Source organism: Hemitrygon akajei, chromosome 29 (genome assembly GCF_048418815.1).
Source record: "Hemitrygon akajei chromosome 29, sHemAka1.3, whole genome shotgun sequence".
In the NCBI taxonomy this organism is placed as follows: domain Eukaryota; kingdom Metazoa; phylum Chordata; class Chondrichthyes; order Myliobatiformes; family Dasyatidae; genus Hemitrygon; species Hemitrygon akajei.
In genome coordinates, this window is record NC_133152.1 from 7,782,570 (window position 1) to 7,803,451 (window position 20,882).

Here is a 20,882-nt window from a genome sequence, read left to right on the forward strand (position 1 = left end):
AGGTGGCAGATAAATGTGTGGCTGAAGGATTGATGCTGCGGGCAAGGATTCAGATTTCTGGATCATTGTGGCCTGTACAAAAAGGACGGGTTGCACTTCAATCCGAGAGGGACCAATATCCTGGCAGAGAGGTTTGCCAATGCTATTAGATTTGCAGGAGGGTGGGAACTGAACTGAAGAGGCAGAGGATGGGGCAGTTGGCACACAAGTAGAGACAACTTGTAGGGAGTTTGAGTGGATGGACAATCAGATGATAGAGCAAAGATGCACTCAGCCTGATGGTTTGAGATCAAGCAGTATCATGAACAAGGCAGATGAACTTACAGCATGGATCAAAACGTGGAACTATGATGCAGTGTCCACTGCAGCGACTTGAATGACTCAAGGGCATGAATGACTGCTAGACATTTTAAAAAGGACAGGCAGGGAGGCAAAAGAGGTGGAGGTGTGGCATTGCTAATCAGCAACTCTCTTACCAGATACATGGTTCACATCTTTACTGTTATGCTGTAGGTTTCATTTAGCAGCTCTGTTCTGCTTTCAGCCTTTTAACATCGTAAACCAGTAAGTTGTTTGTTATGTCTTCCTGCTCAGTGGGAAAATGGAGACACCTCTCTCTCTTTTATTAGGGAGAGAGTGAACCTGCAGTATGTCAATTACTGGGTGCCGATGCTTTTTATTTGCTTGTGGGGGGAGGGGGGGAATGTTGCTTGTTGCCGCTAACGCACGGAGGGAGGGGAACTGGGGGGGATCTTTGGGGTTCTAACATTTAATTGTTCATTCTTTGGGGCACTCCTCTGTTTTCGTGGATGGTTGTGAAGAAAAAGCATTTCAGGATGTATATTGTATACATTTCTGACAATAAATTGTACCTTTGAACCTTTAAATGCAATTCCTTTAATCATATGCAGTGCCCTGTTATTTCGTGATACTAATTTGTAACAGGGTAGCAAATTACACAGTTTGAGGTGAGACGAGCGGGCTCAGTCTCATGAGTTTGGTGGGACTTGAGAGCATCTTCCCTAGATTTACGCAGCCAAGGAAACCAGGGTGTTCCATGCACTACTGTGTTTGTATTTGTTTTATTTGTCCTGCATGGTACACAACCTCTTCAAAGATATTTCTGCTCCTTTCATCACACCCTCAAAGCCACCCTTCTCTTTTCTTTACCCCATCTAAAACCTTACAATCAAAATGTTGGGTGTTGCTTCTGCTCCTCTTATAATAGCGTCGCATGTTAATTGCTCCTCACCCTTCCCTCAAATCAGCACAAGGTTTGTTGCAGGAAAGAAAGACTGTACTAAACAATTGTCAGTAAAAATCTATTCTTTAATGTACTGTGAATACTGCTGGAACTGGCAAATAAACAGTCATGGAATATTTCTGCTGATTCAGCTATAATCTGTGACAGTGAACAAATTAGCATGCCATGTACAGGAAGAACTCAGTGGAAAGAGAAAAACAAGGTAATTAATACCACAAATCAAACATTAATAAATACATACATTATTCAAATTGAACTCATCAGCACAAAATCTGAAGAAATCTGTCTCTTAAGCTTATTTACTCTGTTCCTGATGCTGGGTCAACATGAAGGACAGAATACAATAGGCCACACATTTTAATTAAAAGTTCTTAATTTTTGGAGATAATGTATGCCCCCAGTGAAGTCTGGGAACTTTCTCAAAAGTGCACTTCCATCTACTTCTGAGCTTCTTGTATACTTATATTGATGTTCATTTAAGTGAATGAACTACCAGAGTCATTAACATTTGAGCTTCATATTGATTGGTCTATACTCTAGAGCATAAACAGGCCAACAAGTTGAAATGGTTTGAAAGATCAGTAGGACAGATTACAAACCGGGTGCACAGTCAAGAAACCCAGGTTCTGTCACTGCTGTTTCAAATAATATTATGGATGGGACAACACTGAAGGAAGAACACATGGTTTGATCAAGCTATAATTTAAGATGTGCTCAAGATGTGGGACACACACAAACATCTCTACTCCCCAGCATGTGCCACAACTAATTGCAAAACCGAATGCAAGTGCATAAACAAATTGGAAAGCTAATACTTGTCATCTGCGCTGTATCACATCGGAGCTCATTCACATCAGCAGAAATAAACAATGGTAAGCCAATGGTTAAAGTAAAACAGTTTGGCAAAAAACTTTGGAATCAAATCTGTTTCAGTACATGTCCATAGTCTAGATGATCTCTCCAAAATGGATTTCAAAGTCTTAAGTAACTTCCATAATAATGACAATTGCTTGTTTTCCCATCCTAACACAGTTTCCCTGCAGTAATGGTGCTGGGTGCCGATGTGTTGCCAGTAACTGAGAGTATACTCCAGTTTCCTCCCGTATTCTAAAGATGCAAGGATGGTAGGTTGATTTGCCATCATAAACTGCCACTGTAGAATCTGAGGGAAATTAATGGGAAGAATTTTTTTTAATGGGGTTTATGTAAGATTGGTGTAAATGGCACTTGACGAGAAGAAAGACCAACTCCATTAAGACAGAACTTCCTTCACTGGACCCATGAAGGGCAGAGAAAACATGAGACAAAAAAACAGTTTGGTGCAGTACAAAGAGGCAGAAATGAGGACTCTCATTGCTACCCAAAATACCAGTCACATAACAGGAGTAAATAATTAAGTAACTGGGTGTTGGTGGCTGGCACAGACACAATTGGTCGTGTTTCTGTGCTGCATGGGTGCAAGATTTTTTTCTATAAAATGTTGCAATCGATGTTCTTAAAAAATCTCATTCAGTTGCTCTCAGTTGGCTACTTTGGATTAAATGCATAATAGCTGATAAACTGAATGGGTATGGAGTGATGACAAATCATAAATGTAATAAACTTTGAGAAGGATCTCATTTCAGCACTGACTTATGTGGGCTGACATACAACAGCTAAAGTGGGCGGAAAAACTCCAGTTCTAAAATGATTCCAGGACATTAAAATGTTGTGTTGTTGTTGTTGCCAGGACATTAAAATCTGGGTGCACATATACAAGTTCTTGAAAAGTAGTGCAACAAACCAAGACCACCCTTTAAAAGCCAAAGATTGGTGGTTTAAGTGAGGACAATGGAAAAGCAGCTACACTAAACGCTTATTAAAATATTGGTTATGCCTCAGCTGGTGTAATACAAATCAAAGCTTTAAAGGGAGTGTCGACATTTACAAGATTAGACTTCAACATTAAAACAGCACCACTGTATGAAATGCAGGAAAGCTGGAGTTCTTAGACAAAAATTAAAGAGATTTGTTAAGGCTATATAATGATGAAGGCCTATAAAAGAATAAATAGAATAAACGGTTTCAAATTACACAACAGAACACAAATGCAATGGAAATAGAAAAACTAACAGTGAGGAAACTAACATTTAAAAAAATTACTGCTAGATATCACTTTTCACTACGCTTTGAGATGAAGAGATGCAATAACTTCTGAAAGGAGCTAGCTGTATGTTTAAAGGTCAAATTTCCTGGACTACAGAGAAAGAGTTGGGAATTGGAATCAATTGGATAAAGGAATTGTTGGCTTTGTGGCCAAGTTTGCGAACAATACAAAGTGAGGTGGAGGAGCAGGTAGTGTTGAGGAAGCAGAGGCACTACAGAAGGACTCGAGACAGATTAGGAAATGGGCAAAGAAGTGGCTGATGGAATACAGTGTCAGGAAGTGTATGGTCATGCACTTTGATAGGACATAAAATCGGACTATTTTCTATACTGAGAGAAAATTCAAAAACCTGAGGTGCGAAGGGTCTTGGGAGTCCTTATGCAAGATTCCCAAAAGATTAATTTGCAGGTTGAGTCATTGGTAAGGAAGGTAAACGCAACATTAGCATTTATTTCTAAAGGGCTAGAATATATAAGCAAGGATGTATTATTCCAGCTTTATCAGGCACTGGTGAGGCCACAAGTATTGTGAGCAGTTTTGGGGCTCTTATCTAAGAAAGGATGTGCTGACATTTGAGGGTTCAGAAGAGGTTCATGACAATGAGGTTCAATGTACACAGAACTGTTTCATGCTGAAAATTATTATAAAAAATTACCTGCAGGGTACATGCAATGCAAATGGATTTTCTGTATAGAATTGGCATCCTCAAGGTATCTCTCTATAAAGAGCCAAAATACTGTATTTCCGACCCAAACATTTCAGATTTAAACCCACGCCTACCCTCCGCCGTTAATAACTGCCTCCCTTTTAACTTCCAGTCATAACTTTATTTCACTGATTTCAACCTCTCTGACAAGCCAATGCAACCACTGGCAGTCTTTACAGAGGTCTAGGCCTTCGACCCTAGAACCAACCCCGAGACCCACTAAGAAATATCTTCCTGACGCTACTTCGTTGACCAAGCTTTCTCAGCTAGCCCAAACAGGGGTTCCGAGGCAGATTTTACTCGATTTTATCGCTCACCTCGGGACGTCTCTGCCACGTCAATGCCGCTACACAAAAGCAGATGCGACTGAATGCTCTGGGCACGTTAGTAAGGTTGGGATTTCCCCTACACGGGTGGTCGGGTGTCAGCTTCGACCGGGCCTAACCTGCACTGATCTACAAATGAGCCATTACACGCCGTAATCTTCCCAAAAAACGGCTGGAATTTTCTGACCTTTTGAAGACAACCACGTCCTGAAAGGAAGATTTCTGATGGTAGAGGATCTCTTCCACTTCCAGCGACATGGCTTGGCCCGGCCACAGTGTGGAGGTCTCAGTGAACCAGCCGCTCTTTATGATGTCCATTGCCGGATGCCGGTGCGCTCGAGAACCGCCGACCAGTTCGCTCGGTATCTGCGGGGCCCGGTGACCGCTTTCGCTCGGTGTCAGCCGGAGCTGCTCGGGTCTCCCTTGATGCCCAGGGGCCGGGTATTACGTCGGGGCCGACCGGCCGGCTCTGGTTGCCTGTGGTGGAGGCACAGACGCCCGCCCGCCCGCACCACGACGAGCCAGAAGACCACACGCGCCGGGCCGCTCGGCTTTATGGAAGGCCGGCGCCAGACTGACTGCGGCGTCGGCCAATCCGCCGTCGGCCCCGCCCACATCTGCGATCGGGATTGGTTGGGGAGGAGGGGCGGTAGGTCGGCGGAGGGATGGGAGCCCGGGCAGAGCTGACTGCCGGCGAGAGGTGATAGAGCAAGTGGTTGGGGCAAGATCAGTCAGGGGTTGGAGAGAGGTGCACTTGGGGCATATAAAAAAAACGAGAGGACATCCGAAGGAGTCCATAAAAGGGATCAGAGGGGATTTTTATTTTACACAGGGAGCCAGCAGCCAGAGAAGCTGATGGAGTCAGATACAGCTCCTGTGTTTGAGACACTGAGACACACTGAAGATAGAGAAAGGTGAACACAGGAAAACATTGGGGAATCTCAGCAGGTCAAACAGTATCAATGGAAGGAAATTCTCGACGTGAAATGTGAAATTTAGTAACTTTACGGCTGCAGTACAATGAAATATATGATATAGAAAAAATGAGTTATATATATATATATTTGTCTATTAAATAGGAAGTTAAAATAAGCAGTGCAAATAACAGAAAAATAGAGGTAGTGTTTGGATGGGTTCAATGTTCATTTAGAAATCAGATGTCAGAGAGGAAGATGTTCCTGAATCGCTGAGTGAGTGCCTTCAGGATTCTGTACCTCTTTCTCGATGGTAACAGCGTGAATAGGGCATGTCCTAGGTGGTGGGAATCCTTAATGATGGACGCCGCCTTCCTAAGGCACCGTTCCTTCAAAATATCTTGGATGCTACGGAGACTGATAGACCTGACGAATTTTACCAGTTCCTGTAATTTGTTTCGATCTTGTGCCTCCCCCTCCCCATACCAGATGTGATGCAGCCACAGAACGCTCCCCACGATATATTTGTAGAAGTTTTCGAGTGTTTTACGTGATTTCAGACGGTCTCAGCCTGAGCACACACCCCTCAGCATCAGCAGCTCCACAGTGGAGAGAGTGGAAAACATCAAGTTCCTTGGGGTGCAGATCTCGGACAATCTCACCTGGTCCAGGAACACCACTGGGATTGTGAAACGGGCCCAGCAGAGATTGCACTTTCTGAGGAAACTTAAACAAGCATCACTCCCCACTAACATCTTAACTACATTCTACAGAGGCGTGGTTGAGAGTGTGTGTGTCACAACCTGGTACTCCAGCTGCAGTGCTGCTGACAAAAAAGCCTTGCAGAGGGTGGTTAGGGGAGCAGAGAAGGTTATTGGGGTCTACCTACCTTCTGTCCAAGACCTCTTTCAGAGTCGATGCCTCCAGAAGACACGGTACATCATTAAAGACCCCTCACACCCTCTCCATGAACTGTTCGTTCTTCTGCCATCAGGCAAACGTTACAGGAGCATCAAAACTAAAACCACAAGGCTACTAAACAGCTTCCTCCCACAGGCAGTCAGACTGCTAAATAGCTGCTCTACCTGACTCTGCTTTGGACACTTTCAGCTTGCACTGGACACTTATAACTTGTTTTTAACCGACATGTGGCTGTTGCGTTTTACTATTTACTGTTGTGTTTATTATTTAGTGTTGCGTTTGTTATGTTATGATTGCACTTGCCCCTGGGAAACGCTGTCTCATTCTGCCCTGCAGAGCTGATGTACGGTTAGAATGACAAAGTTTTTGAATCTTGAATCTTGAAACCAAATCTCGAACTCCGAATGAAATATAGCCGCTGACTGGCCGCCTTTATTGCTGCATCGATATGTTGCGTCCAGGTTAGGTCCTCAGAGACATTGACACCCAGGAACTTAAAATTGCTCACTCTCTTCACTTCTCATCCCCCAGTGAGATGGGTTTGTGTTCCCTCATCTTATCCTTTCTGAAATCCACAATCAGCTCTCAGCTGACACTGAGTGCAAACACCTGTCTATCCTAATGGCATTTTATTCTCAGCACTCTTCCACTAACTTCCTCAGATGCTATCATTCACCTTACACGCTACTGACAATTTACAGTAGTTATCAACCCCCAAACCAAACCACTCAGGAAGTAATGAGAACCTGCAAAATCAACAATAGATTTTGGCCTGGTATGGAAACATCAATGCCCAAGAACTACAAAAGGCAGGGGATACAGCCCAATCCATCACTGGAGAAAATCCTTAAGAAAGTTGCATGCATCATCTCCTCACTGCTGCCACCAGGAAGGTTCAGGAGCCATGTGGTGAACTACATATACCTGTCTGGACACGCCCCCTGATGACTGCTCCTGTGGCTCCTCCCACAGACGCCTGTATAAAGGCGATTGGAGGCACTGCTCCTCCCTCAGTCTCCAGGATGTAGTATGGTGGTCACTCACTGCTTGTTCCTTCTTCCAGTCAATAAAAGCCGATACCTCGCTTTTACGTCTCAGAGTGAGTTATTGATGGTGCATCAAGCCATAGGTCCCACACCACCAGGATCAACCATCGGGTTCTTGAACGAGCATAGATAACTTCATTCATCTCAGCACTGAACCCTATGGACTCACTTTCAAGGACTCATATGGAAGGACCTCATTATTTATTATTTTTTTATTTGCACAGTTTGTCTTTTGTATATTCATTGTTTGTCAGTATATAGTTTTTCATTGATTCTATTATAGCGCAAGAAAATGAATCTCAGGGCACAGTATGGTGACATGTACATACTTTGATAATAAGTTCACTTTGAACTTTGACAGTCCCCAGGGCAGGATTGAACCCGAGTCATTGGAGCTGTGAGGAAAGAGTTTGACTGACTACACTACTGGATGGCCTGGGAAGGGGAAGCAGAGGCGAGAAGGGAGGAGGGTGGTGGAGAAGTTGAACAGAGGGGAGGGGAAGAAGTGGAGAGAAGGGAGAAGCACAGCGGAGCTACAGCGGGGAGAGATTGCAGGAGGGGATACGGAGAGTGAGAGCAAGACTGAAGAATAATGAAGGGAGGGTGTACTCGTCTTAGGAAGGACGAGGGCAGGGTTGAAAAAGATGAAAGATGGGATAGGAGGATAAAGGGGAAGAGGGACATTATGGGTTAGTAAATATACTTGTTAATCCAATGTTCAGTGCTGATTATGGAAATTTAGCTTGCACATTCTTTGCTTTTTGTTGTATTCATTATGTATCATGTTGCACTATAGACATGACCAAAATAGTGTTCTGTCATCAAGAAATGGAAGCATATTTAAGTTTGGGCAGAATCTGTCATCAAGAATCCTCACACTGATCTTTGATGTCTGAGTATTGAAGAAAGGTTGAAGCAAGAGTCTTCCAACACCAACAACAAATTTATTATCCACTAACAGGCATAAGTGACAGGAGGTAGATCAGGAGGAATGAATAGACAAGAGTCCAGTAGAGAGCAATAGCTGTGGAAAGCTGATGTGGGGAGGTGTGCTTGGTGGTAGGTCCCACTGTAGATGGTGGAAGTTACAGGGAATAGTGTGCTGGATATGTTGATTCTTGAGGTGGTGAGGACAAGGGGAACCTTATCCCTGTTATGGCAATAGAAGGATGAGGTGAGGACAGATGTGTGGGAAATGGAAGAAATATATGTGAGGGCAGTATTGATGGTGGTCTCAAACACTATATTTTGAAAGAGGCCATCTCAGATGTTCTAGAACGGAGAGTCTGATCCTGAGAATGGATGCGGCAGACAGAAGAACTGAGAAAATGAAATAGCATTTTTACAATGACAAGGATGGAAAGCAGAATAGTCAAGATAACTGTGAGAGTCATTAGGTCTGTAAAATATGTCAGTGTTAGACAGCCTTCAATAGTGGAGACTAAGCGACAGAGAGGAGAGAGGAGATAGACTAAGAAAGTTAAGGCAGGGTGGAAGTTGGAGGCAAAATTGATGAAACTGACGAGTTGTAGAAAGATCTGGAGTATGTTACCAGTGCAGGTGTGAAACATGGACTATTCCACATAGCCAATGAAAAGGTGGGCATAGCTGGGGCCCACGGCTACATCTTGGGTTTGGAGAAAATTGGAGAAAAATTGTTGACAGTGAGAACTAGTTCTGCCAGATGGAGGGGGATGGTGGCGGAGGGGAGCTGGTTTGGTCTCTTGTCCAGAATGAAGCAGAGAGCTTTAAGGCCTTCCTGATTGGGGTGGGGGTGGGGAAGAGAGGTGTATAGGGACTGGAACTCCATTGTCAATGAGAGAGGTTGGAAGTGGCAAGCCATACAAGGTTTTGAAACTAATTAGAATATTGATATTGTGATATTTATATACAGATATTGTGTATATTGCCAGTATGAAATGTTAGAAAGTAACTTAGCCTGAATATTTTTATTCCCTCCATTGGCTTTGGATTATTTTATTGATCCAGACTGGAAAGTTGCAGGTGAGGAGTTGGGGCTTATCCAGTCAGAACTTCCTGCTATCACGAGAGTGGGTGAGATATTTGGATTGTTTTGTTTTTGTATAATTTGTAGTTTCAGGGTGGAATTGTGAACAATTGTTGGAAAAGCTAAACCCACCTCTTTGGATTTTCAGCAAGCATTTCATAAGGTGCTGCTTAACACTATAAAATCTTCTGGCATTACAGGAGAGATACTGACATGGACAGAAGAATAGCTGACAGGCAGGAGGCAGCGAGTGGGAATTAAAGGGGCCATTTCCGGTTGGCCATCAGTGTCCAGTGGAGTTCCTCAGGGATCTGTATTGGGACCACTGCTTTTCACATTGTTTGTCAATGATTTAGATAATGGAATTGATGGCTTTGTGGCAAAGTGTGCAGATGATATGAAAATGGGTGGAGGGGTAAGTAGTGCTGTGGAAGCAATGTGATTGCAGCAGGACTTAAATTGGAAGCATGGGCAAAAAGGTGGCAGATGGAATACAGTGTTGGGAAATGTATGATAATGCATTTTGGTAAAAGGAACAATAGTGTGGACTATTAATGTGGAGATGGTTCAAACATCTGAGGTGCAGAGGGACTTGAGAGTCCTTGTGCAAGACTTACAGAAGGTTAATTTACAGGTTGAGTCTGTTTTAAAGAAGGTAAATGCAATGTTGACATTTATTTCAAGGGGAATAGAATATAAAAGCAAGGAGATAATGCTGAGGCTTTATAAGACACTGGTCAGATCAACAGTTTTGGGCCCTGTATCTCAGAAAGGATGTATTATTATTGGAGAGGGTCCACAGGAGGTTCACGAGGATGATTCCGGGAATGGAGGATTAACATATGAGAAGAGTTTCACAGATTTGGGCCTGTACTCACTGGAATTTAGAAGAATGTGGGGGGGGGGGGGGGCGTGGGGAATCTCATGTTGAAAGGACTAGATGGGGTGAATGTCGAGAGGATGTTTCGTATGTTGGGGGAATTCAGAACTAAAGAGCACAGCCTCAAAATGGAGGGGCAACCTTTCAGTACAGAGGTAAGGAGGAATTCTTTTAGCCAGAGAGTAGTGAGTCTATGGAATACTCTGCCACAGACTGCAGTAGAGGCCAAGTCCGTGGGTATATTTAAGGTGGAAGTCGCTCGTTTCCTGAACGGTCAGGGAATCAAAGGACATGGTGAGAAGGCAGGTATATGAAGTTGAGTGGGATCTGCGATCAGCTATGATGAAATGGCGGAGCAGACTCAATGGACTGAATGGCCTAATTCTGCTCCTCTGGTCTTATAAGAGCTGAGAATTTGTTGCCAATGTTGGCTACCAGAAAAACATACTACTGGCCTTCACCATGATTAGACAATCTTGAGATGTACGTATTTTGTCTTTTGCTGCTTTAGATTGTTCCTTGAAACTCTCAGAATCTGTTTCATGATACCACCCATTCAGCTGTTCAGTTTTCTTTCATAATCTATTGCCACTTTACACTTGATTTTATTTGCAAATCTAAATGTTCTTTCTTTGAATATGATGCTATACTAACAATTGCAATGTCTGATATGTACTTTTATTGATTATATGGGAAATTTTGTGGCATTAGCTCCTGGGTGGTAATAATACTACCTTTTAAAGATAGGTAGCCAGGTAACATCAGTAGACAGAAAGGTAATTAATGTTTCATTAATGACTTTTCATTAATCCTTTTCAGTGTTTACTAATATTAACACAGGCCTTCCTCTACTGATTAATGCCAATAAAACCGTATCATTTCAATTTTCTGATGTCCCATTGATCATTGTGCAATGAAACACCACATGTACTATCTTAATTTCTCCTGCTGGCTAAGAAAGAAACAGCTGTTATTTAAGAGATGTAGTTTAGTAGTTGTGAAGGCCAATTCTGGAAATGCATAGAACACTGTGTTTAAAAAGTAGTCTCACACTGCATCAAGAATGAACCAAGCCAAATACTGTGACATAAAATAATCATAATTCAGCAATAATCCAACCATCTCAAGGAGAGCAGTGTGAAAAATGGACTGATTTACTGTAAATATGCCTGAGCATCAGATTCATTCTATTCATTCTGCCTATCTGATCATTCTGCTAAAAGCTATATTCCCTTCCATACAAATTCTGACAAATAATCTTTGCTTCCTTTAAACAATGTGGTTAAACATTTTGTGGTCATCAAATACCAATTATGGTCATTTTAAGGAATAATTCAAACTGATATTAGTGGCTATCACTCACCTGTGTATATTACAAATCAAAGAGCAAAGTCACTCAGCTGCTAATAAAATGTTGCTATGTGCATGGGGACCAGATGAGACAAAGGACCCTTAATGAGTGGTGCAGCAGGTTCAAAGTGCCAAATATTGTAAACAACTCCTCCCATTTCTAAAATAAAACTGGAAAATATTAATGCCAAAAATACCATATCAGCATTCTGATGCACCAATATCATTATATAAGAAGCCACATAGGACAGTTGGTATAATTTCTCACACTGGTGATGAAAAGTTAGCTGTTTGTTCAAGATGCAATTCAGTTGTAAAGGCCAATTGTGAAAAGCATAAAGCGCTACTGTGTTAGAACAGTAGTCTCACACTGTGAGATCAAGAAAGAACCAAGCCAAGATTCTGTGACTCACAAAATTATCCTAATTCAGCAATAATCTAACAATCTCAAAGACAGTGGAATGAAAAATGGACTGATTCACTACATCTGCCTGAGCATTAGATTGTGTGTGTGAGGATGCGGGGGAGGGGGGGATCTTCATCTTGCATGCCTTATTATTCTCCTAAAATCTGTATTATAATGGTTGACATAAATCTGACTGGAGACTAACACTTTATGCCAGGAGAGATAAAAATCCAGGACCCAAAATGAGATGAGTATTCTTTGCCCAAATTATTAAAAACCTAGCAACATTAAATTTAGTGATATTACTGAAGAAAATATTCAAGAAAACCAAGTGATCAATATTCATAATTGGATTGAATCCAAAAGCAAGAATGAAGAACTTTCATCTGTTCATGATTCTGTTTCTCAGATGAAACCTGCGAAGAGCTTATAAACCCTCTCAACTCAGTAAGTGGCTCTCAGTGGAATCAGTGGTTAAAATTTCAGTATCCTGAGTTAACATCTGAATGAAAAATCGTCCTCAGTGTGAAAACCCAAATGTCTCTATGTATTTCCACCTCTGCTGTAAGCAATTCTACGAACTTATTTGTAAGCTGAAGTTCGATTATCATTCAAACATGAATACAGTCAAATGAAACAGCATTCCTCTGGGAACATGGTGCAACGCACAGTACCAACATTCATACACATCATACATAAGGTAGCAAATAAACAGCCACACAAAATAAAAATATATAGACAAAGTCCTCGAGTCATGTGTCCTAAAAATTAATGGTGCATGAGTGTTACAGGCAAGAACAAGCAATCTGCAAACGTACACATGCACGCAATCTAGCCTGTCTTCAACCAAGCGAACACTAGATTGGGCGGGGCCAGCCCCTATCCCAGCATTGACACTGCACTACATACCTCTGGTGTCTCCTCTGTTGTACTGCTGCAACAGATAAGCCCGTTGTTTGAGGCTCGTACCTCACACAATCAAAGCCATGCAGATCCCTTGCCGTCTGTCTCACCCTTTGCTCTACACTTATGACTGTGTGGCTAAGTACAGCTTCAACACCATATACAAGTTTGCTGATGATGCTCCTTTGTGGGCTGTATCAAAAGGCGGTTATGAATCAGCATACAGGAGGGAGACTGTAAACTTGGCTGAGTGGTGTAATAACAACCACCTCTCACTCAATGTCAATAAGATCAAAGAACTGATTGTAGACTTCAGGAGAGGAAAACCATAAATCCATGAGTTAGTAATCATTGGAGGATCTATGGTGAAGAGGGTCAGTAACTTTAAATTCCTGAGTGTCACAATCTCAGAGGATCTGTCCTGGACCCACCATATAAATATTGCAAAGAAAGCACGCCAGTGCCTCGACTTCTTCATGGGTCTCGGAAGTATGGCATATCATGGAAAATCTTGGCAAACTTGTATAGAAGTGTGTGGTGGAATGTGCGGTGGACTGGCTGCATTACGGCCTGGTACAGAAACACCAACGCCTTTGAGTGGAAAATCCTACAAAAGGTAACAGATTGAGCCCAGTACATCACGGGTAAAGCCCTCCCAACAATTGAGCACATCTACATGAAGTGTTGCTGTAGGCAGCATCCATCATCAAAGATCCTCACCACCCAGGCCGTGCTCTTTTCTTGCTGCTGCCATCAGGTAGACGGTACAAGGGCTGTAGGACTCACACCACCAGGTTCTGGAACAGTTACAACCCCTCAATAATCAGGCTCTTGAACAAAAAGGGATAGCTATACTCATTTAAGGATTTTTATATTATAATTTCATATTGATATTGTCATTTCATGTTTGCTATTTATATCTGCAATTGCAGTTTGTTTACAGTTAACAGTTACTGTTCTACAGACTCACAGAAAGAGAGTCCCGGGGTTGTGTGTGGTGACGTTATGTACGCTGATGATAAATTTTACTACTTCAGTCAATGTTGCAAAGTCCTTTCCAAAAATGCCGGTATGTTGAAATGAACAGAACTATCCTACTTATTTGACAAGCAATAGTTTGTCATGGTCACATTCCAGAAACTATTCCTTACATACATCATGCCATTCTCCTCCTTCACACTCCCTGAGTATGACCTGCTCAACTGGCAAAACAGGTTGCATTTAAGTTTAAATATGATGGAATAGCACTGGACCATTGATCTCAGGCAAGGAACCCTTCTGGAGGACTTAGACTGGCTCTGCAGTGAGATGGGTACCCAAGAAGAGAGTGAAGTGGGAAAGAAACAAAGCTGGGTGGAAATTTAGAAATATATCTAACTGGCAAAATTAATATTCAGCAATAACAAAGGCAAGCAAGATAAGCACCACTGATGCTTTACAACATATGAATACTTCATATACAAAAGGCTGAATCAATATCTTCCTTTATAGAAACATAGAAAACCTACAGCACAATACAGGCCCTTTGGCCCACAATATTGTGCTGAACATGTACTTACTTTAGAAATTATTTAGGGTTACCTATAGCCCTGTTTTTCCATGTACCTATCCAGGAGTCTCTTAAAAGACCCTATCATATCCACCTCCACACCGTCGCCGGCAGCCCATTCCATGCACTCACCACTCTGCATAAAAAACTTAGCCCTGACATCTCCCCTGTACCTACTTCCAAGCATCTTAAAACTGTGCCTTCTCATGTTAGCCATTTCAGCCCTGGGGAAAAACCCTCTGATTATCCACACGATCAATGCCTCTCATCACCTTATACACTACTATCAGGTCACCTCTCATCCTCTGCCGCTCCAAGGAGAAAAGGCCGAGTTCACTCAACCTATTCTCATAAGGCATGCTCCCCAATCCAGGCAACGTCCTTGTAAATCTCCTCTGCACCCATTCTATAGTTTCCACATCCTTCTTGTAGTGAGGTGACCAGAACTGAGCACAGTACTCCAAGTGGAGTCTGACCAGGGTGGTATATAGCTGTAACATTACCTCTCGGCTCTTGAACTCAATCCCACAGTTGATGAAGGCCAATGCACCGTATGCCTTCTTAATCACAGTCAATCTGCGCAGCAGCTTTGAGTGTCCTATGGACTTGGATCCTAAGATCCCACTGATCCTCCACACTGCCAAAAGTCTTAACATCAATACTATATTCTGCCAACATATTTGAGCTACAAAATGAGCCACCTCACACTCAACAACACACACAAAATGCTGGTGGAACACAGCAGGCCAGGCAGCATCTATAGGGAGAAGCGCTGTCGACATTTTGGGCCGAGACCCTTCGTCAGGACTCACACTTAACTGGTTTGAAGTCCATCTGTCACTTCTCAGCCCAGTTTTGCATCCTATCGATGTCCCACTGTAACCTCTGACAGCCCTCCACATTATCCACAACACCCACCACCTTTGTGTCATCAGCAAACTTACTAACCCATCCCTCCACTTCCTCATCCAGGTCATTTATAAAAATCACGAAGGGGTCCCAGAACAGATCCCTGAGGCACACCACTGGTCACCAACCTCCATGCAGAATATGACCCATCTACAACCACTCTTTGCCTTCCTTGTGCAAGCCAATTCTGGATCCACGAAGTGAGATTATGCTTTGGTAGCTTGCCAGTGTGGGTATTCACCAACACTTATTTAAAAACAAACAGTAAAAAAATGTGAACAAACTAGTTATGACAAGATGATCGAAATGCTAGCTGGTTGAGAGCCTGCTGCCTGCCTGGAATATGCACATTCTCCCTGTTAATACGGATTTCCTCTGGTTATTCAGGTTTCCTCCAACATTGCAGAGACATGCTGGTTGGTACATTAACTGGGCACAGTAAATTTCTCCTGAAGTGAGGATGAGTGATAGAATCTGGGACTTAATATATATTAATTTGGGGTTAGTATAAATGATTGGGTTGACTGTCAGCATGGACTGTGCCAAAGGACTTACTCCTATGCTGTGACTTGTTGTCTCTCTAATCCTGAGCAGCGCTTCTCCCTATAGATGCTGCCTGGCCTGCTGTGTTCCACCAGCATTTTGTGTGTGTTGTTAAGTGTGAGGTGGATCATTTTGTAGCTCAAATATGTTGGCAGAATATAGTATTGATGGTAAGACTTTTGGCAGTGTGGAGGATCAGTCTGTGACCCTGAGTTATGAGAGAACTGTGCACCAGCAACACCACAGACAATTCTGCCTGTCAGTGGCAGAAGTTATTGACATTAAGAACATACTCTGACCTGTAATTAAGTTGGTTTACCAGTAAGTTTCAGGAACATAACCCATTTGAATGTCATGGTGTGCCTGCACCTAAATGCATGCTATACGCACAACTAGGGAGATAATCTAATCTAATTGCCATTGCAGAAATGTGGCAGCAGGGCGATCAAAGGTGGGAACTAAATATGACCCATTTTGAATTAACAGACACAAGTCTCTTATATTTAACATGATTTTACTAGTGTTACTACGTTGGTGGTTCATAGGTTTTTTTTTCAAAAGGGTGACAAGGAATGGGGAATAAAGGATGGCCTTGCCAGTAATGTAAATGTTCTAAAAAAAATATGAATAATGAAACAATTCACAAACAAGCAGTCATTTAGCAGTCACTTGAGTTGTGACAGGAATTTTTATTCCCTCAGATACAAGGAAAGTTTGTCTTTGCTAAAACAATTATCATTTTACACAATCCTAGTTATTCACAAGGGTGAATATTTGATTGTAATATTTAATAATTACCAAAAGGCAGAATTAACAATTTTGCAAAAGATTTATTGTAAAATGCTCTTCACATAGTGCAATGGTATCCCAGAAACTGCAAACAATCAAGTACATAATAATGATGGGAAATGGTAACAACCTTGATGGAAAAGGTGCCTCTGTTCAGTTCAGTGCCAAGCCCAGTTTTCTATCTTGCTGGCCAACTGTGTCTGAAACCTCTGTAATAATGGGGAGAAGGTAGGTGAGAAGATGGAAAACAAAATCAGTTAGAAGGAAAGTAATCTAATATTAAATATCTGAGAGGTTAATGCAAAAGAGAGAAAATTATAGTGTTATTTATGATACCTAGGGGTGATGTCAGAAAACTTGTGTATTTAATATTTCAGCAATATTGTAAATATATTGTTTAACTAAGCATTCTCTGTTTACATAATTCATTATGGGTTATCTGTAAGAAAAGATGAATGGCATACATCATTACGCCATACATTATACGAGCACACCTCACTAAAAGTAAAACTAAGAAGTGGACGTGTACCCCGGCTCCATGTTTTTCTTTCCATTAGTTTTATGATTTGGATTTGCAAAACATTACAAAAATAATTCTTCACACAAAGGGGACTGGTAACCTAAAACTCGATCTTCCAGGAAACCTAGCATTCTCAATCTTCCATAAAGACCAGACTCTATGAATCAACCTAAGTTTTTAAAATTAAGTTATTTTTGTTAAACAAAGTTTTTAAGGGTGGAAAAAGTCCAAAGCAGGTAAAGGAAATTTAGATGCAGACTGGCTGTGATCAAACTGAATAGAAGTAGTGGTTGAAGGGATTGCTGCATGTTCTAAAGAACAAGTTCAAAGATGAAGACTGACATTTTCACAGGCATAGTTTGTGAGCATATCTGCACCCAGTCATTGGTGAGGACATAAGTGGGTGATTTAAATCAAACAAACTTTGAGGAATATTTTGGAAATCGCACTAAGCAACTGTAATGTAATGTAAAATCTGTGGCCTTGTTTATAATATGCTAAGTGGATGCTCTTTACTGTTAGCTTGTGAAGATAGCATGTTTTAAAAATATGCCTGAATTTCACAGTACAGCCAGAGCTAGCTTTATCCTTTTTCTGTTGAGTGTTAAAAGCTGGGCATGCTTAAAATGAGGCTGCAAGATTTCACTGCATGTTTGTTGGGATAACTGCAATGTTCAGTGTTACCTTTCAGAATTGTTGTTGAAGGACATGCTCTTGCCTCCTGTATTTTGACGATTCTTCTTTCCTGTTTTCTAAAGGAAAGAGATGTTTTTGGAGCAGTTTAAAATAATTAACATTGTTCATTTGATTAATAGCATTTAATTTTTAACTCTATGGACATGACATTAGGATAAAATCTACATCACTAAGAAAAATATGATTAAATTGACATTAAAGTTTTCTGAAATGCTTACTAAGCAATTCTGAATGCTCAGTTCCGGTGATGAAGTTGGAGTCATACATACAAAGAGGCCCCTGAGTCCACCACATCTATGCTGAGCATTACATACTCATCTCCTTTACCAGCATTTGATCTGTTGCCTACTATGCCTTGGCGATTCTTAAATTCTTCAGCAGTTTGAACTGTGCACAACTGCGCAAGCGTATGGAGGTCAGCCAGTGCGGGAGACAGAGTAGGAAGGCTTTGGCTTAATGGGGTTTCGGCAATAAAGGGTCGAGGCAAGGTAGGTTATCCATGTAGAATTCAGACAGAAAGTAGTGCATGAGGCCGGTTTTCTCTGCTCAGTGTCAGACGTGGGGAGTCCTGGAGACTCCCAGCATCCCGGATGGCCACATCTGCACCAGCTGCAGCTCCTTAGGGACCACGTTAGGGAACTGGAGCTGCAGCTCGATGACCTTCGTCTGTTCAGAGAGAGTGAGGAGGTGTTAGAGACGAACTATAGGCAGGGAGTCACTCCAGGGCCTGGGGAGACAGATGTGGGTAACAGTCAGGAGAGGGAAGGGCAAGAGGCAGATGCTAGAGAGTACCCCAGTGGCTGTCCCCTTTACAACAAGTACTCCTGTTTGAGTTGGCCTACCTGGGGGAAGCAACAGCGGCTGCGGCTCTGGCACAGAGTCTGGCCCTGTGGCTCAGAAGGGTAGGGAAAGGAAGAGGATGGCAGCAGTGATAGGGGACTCTATAGTTAGGGGGTCAGATAGGCAATTCTGTGAACACAGGAAAGAAACGTGGATTGTAGTTTGCCTCCCAGGTGCCAGAGCCCAGGATGTTTCTGATCGCGTCCACAATATCTTGAAGTGGGAAGGAGAACAGCCAGAGGTCGTGGTACATATTGGTACCAACGAGATAGGTAGAAAAAAGGAGGAGGTCCTGAAAGCAGACTACAGGGAGTTAGGAAGGAAGCTGAGAAGCAGGACCTCAAAGGTAGTAATCTCGGGATTACTGCCTGTGCCACATGACAGTGAGTATAGGAATAGGATGAGGTGGAAGATAAATGTGTGGCTGAGGAATTTGAGCAGGGGTGGCCTGTACAAAAAGGACAGGTTGCACTTGAATCCCAGAGGGACCAATATCCTGGTGGGGAGGTTTGCTAAGGCTATTGGAGAGTTTAAACTAGAATTGCTGGGGGGTGGGAACCGAACTGAAATGATGGAGGAAAAGGAGGTTGGCTCACAAATAGAGAAAGCTTGAAGACAGTGCGAAAGGGAGGATAGGCAGGTGATAGAGAAGGGACAAGCTCAGACTGATGGTTTGAGATGTGTCTATTTTAATGCAAGGAGTATTATGAACAAGGCAGATGAGCTTAGAGCGTGGATCAGCACTTGGAGCTATGATGTTGTGGCCATTACAGAGACTTGTACGGTGCAGCAGCACGAATGACTCCTTCAAGTGCCAGGCTTTAGATGTTTCAGAAAGGACAGGGAGGGTGGCAAAAGAGGTGGGGGCGTGGCAATGTTAATCAGGGATAGTGTCACGGCTGCAGAAAAGGAGGAAGTCACGGAGGGGTTGTCTACGGAGTCTCTGTGGGTGGAAGTTAGGCATAGGAAGGGGTCAATAACTCTACTGGGTGTTTTTTTTATAGACAGCCCAATAGTAACAGGGACATCGAGGAGCAGATAGTTAGACAGATTCTGCAAAGGTGTAATAATAACAGGGTTGTTGTGGTGGGAGATTTTAATTTCCCAAATATTGATTGGCATCTCCCCAGAGTGAGGGGTTTAGATGGGGTGAAGTTTGTTAGGTGTGTTCAGGAAGGTTTCTTGACACAATATGTAGATAAGCCTACAAGAAGAGAGTCTGTACTTGATCTGGTATTGTGAAATGAACCTGGTGTCAGGTCTCTCATTGGGACAGCATTTTGGAGATAGTGATCACAATCTATCTCCTTTACCGTAGTATCGGAGAAAGATAGGAATAGACAAGTTAAGGAAACATTTAATTGGAGTAAGGGGAAAAATGAGGCTATCAGGCAGGAACTTGGAAGCATAAATTGGAAACAGATGTTCTCGGAGAAATGTACAGAAGAAACGTGGCAAATGTTCAGGGGATATTTGCGTGGGGTTCTGCAATAGGTACGTTCCATGAGACAGGGAAAGGATGGTAGGGTACAGGAACCATGGTGTACAAAGGCTGTTGTAAATCTAGTCAAGAAGAAGAGCTTACAAAAGATTCAAAAAACTTGGTAATGATAGAGATCTAGAAGATTATAAGGCTAGCAGGAAGGAGCTGAAGAAAGAAATTAGGAGAGCCAGAAGGGGCCATGAGAAGGCCTTGGCGAGCAGGATTAAGGAAACCCTCAAGGTATTCTACAAGTATGTTACGAGCAAGAGGATAAGACATGAGAGAATAGGGCCAATCAAGTGTGAGAGTGGAGAAGTGTGTATGGAACCAGAGGAGATAGCAGAGGTACTTAATGAATACTTTGCTTCAGTATTCACTATGGAAAAGGATCTTGGAAATTGTAGGGATGACTTGCAGTGGACTGAAAAGCTTGAGCATGTAGATATTGAGGAAGAGGATGTGCTGGAGCTTTTGGAAAGCATCAAGTTGGATAAGTCACCAGGACCAGATGGGAAGTACCCCAGGCTACTGTGGGAAGCGAGGGAGGAGATTGCTGAGCCTCTGCAGATGATCATTGCATCATTAATGAGGACGGGATTGGTTTTGGAGGATTCGACAGTTGTGGATGTTGTTCCATTATTCAAGAAAGGGAATAGAGATAGCCCAGGAAATTATAGACCAGT

The 20,882-nt window shown here is 42.5% G+C and overlaps 2 protein-coding genes across 2 annotated transcripts in view; both read right to left on the reverse strand.

Annotated features, from left to right (window-relative positions):
- The window catches only part of srm (spermidine synthase), a 29,567-nt gene extending 24,579 nt beyond the window's left edge, over positions 1-4,988 (reverse strand). Inside the window, exon 1 of the mRNA XM_073031664.1 lies at positions 4,630-4,988. Coding sequence (XP_072887765.1) covers positions 4,630-4,760 — 131 coding nt within the window. The 5' untranslated portion in view covers positions 4,761-4,988. The remainder of the gene's footprint in view (positions 1-4,629) is intronic.
- An 11,536-nt stretch (positions 4,989-16,524) lies between these two features.
- The window catches only part of exosc10 (exosome component 10), an 82,076-nt gene continuing 77,718 nt past the window's right edge, over positions 16,525-20,882 (reverse strand). The window contains exons 24-25 of the mRNA XM_073031665.1: positions 17,865-17,932; positions 16,525-16,869 (exon numbers count right to left, since the gene is read on the reverse strand). Of these exons, the coding sequence (XP_072887766.1) occupies positions 16,839-16,869; positions 17,865-17,932 (99 nt within the window). The 3' untranslated portion in view covers positions 16,525-16,838. The remainder of the gene's footprint in view (positions 16,870-17,864; positions 17,933-20,882) is intronic.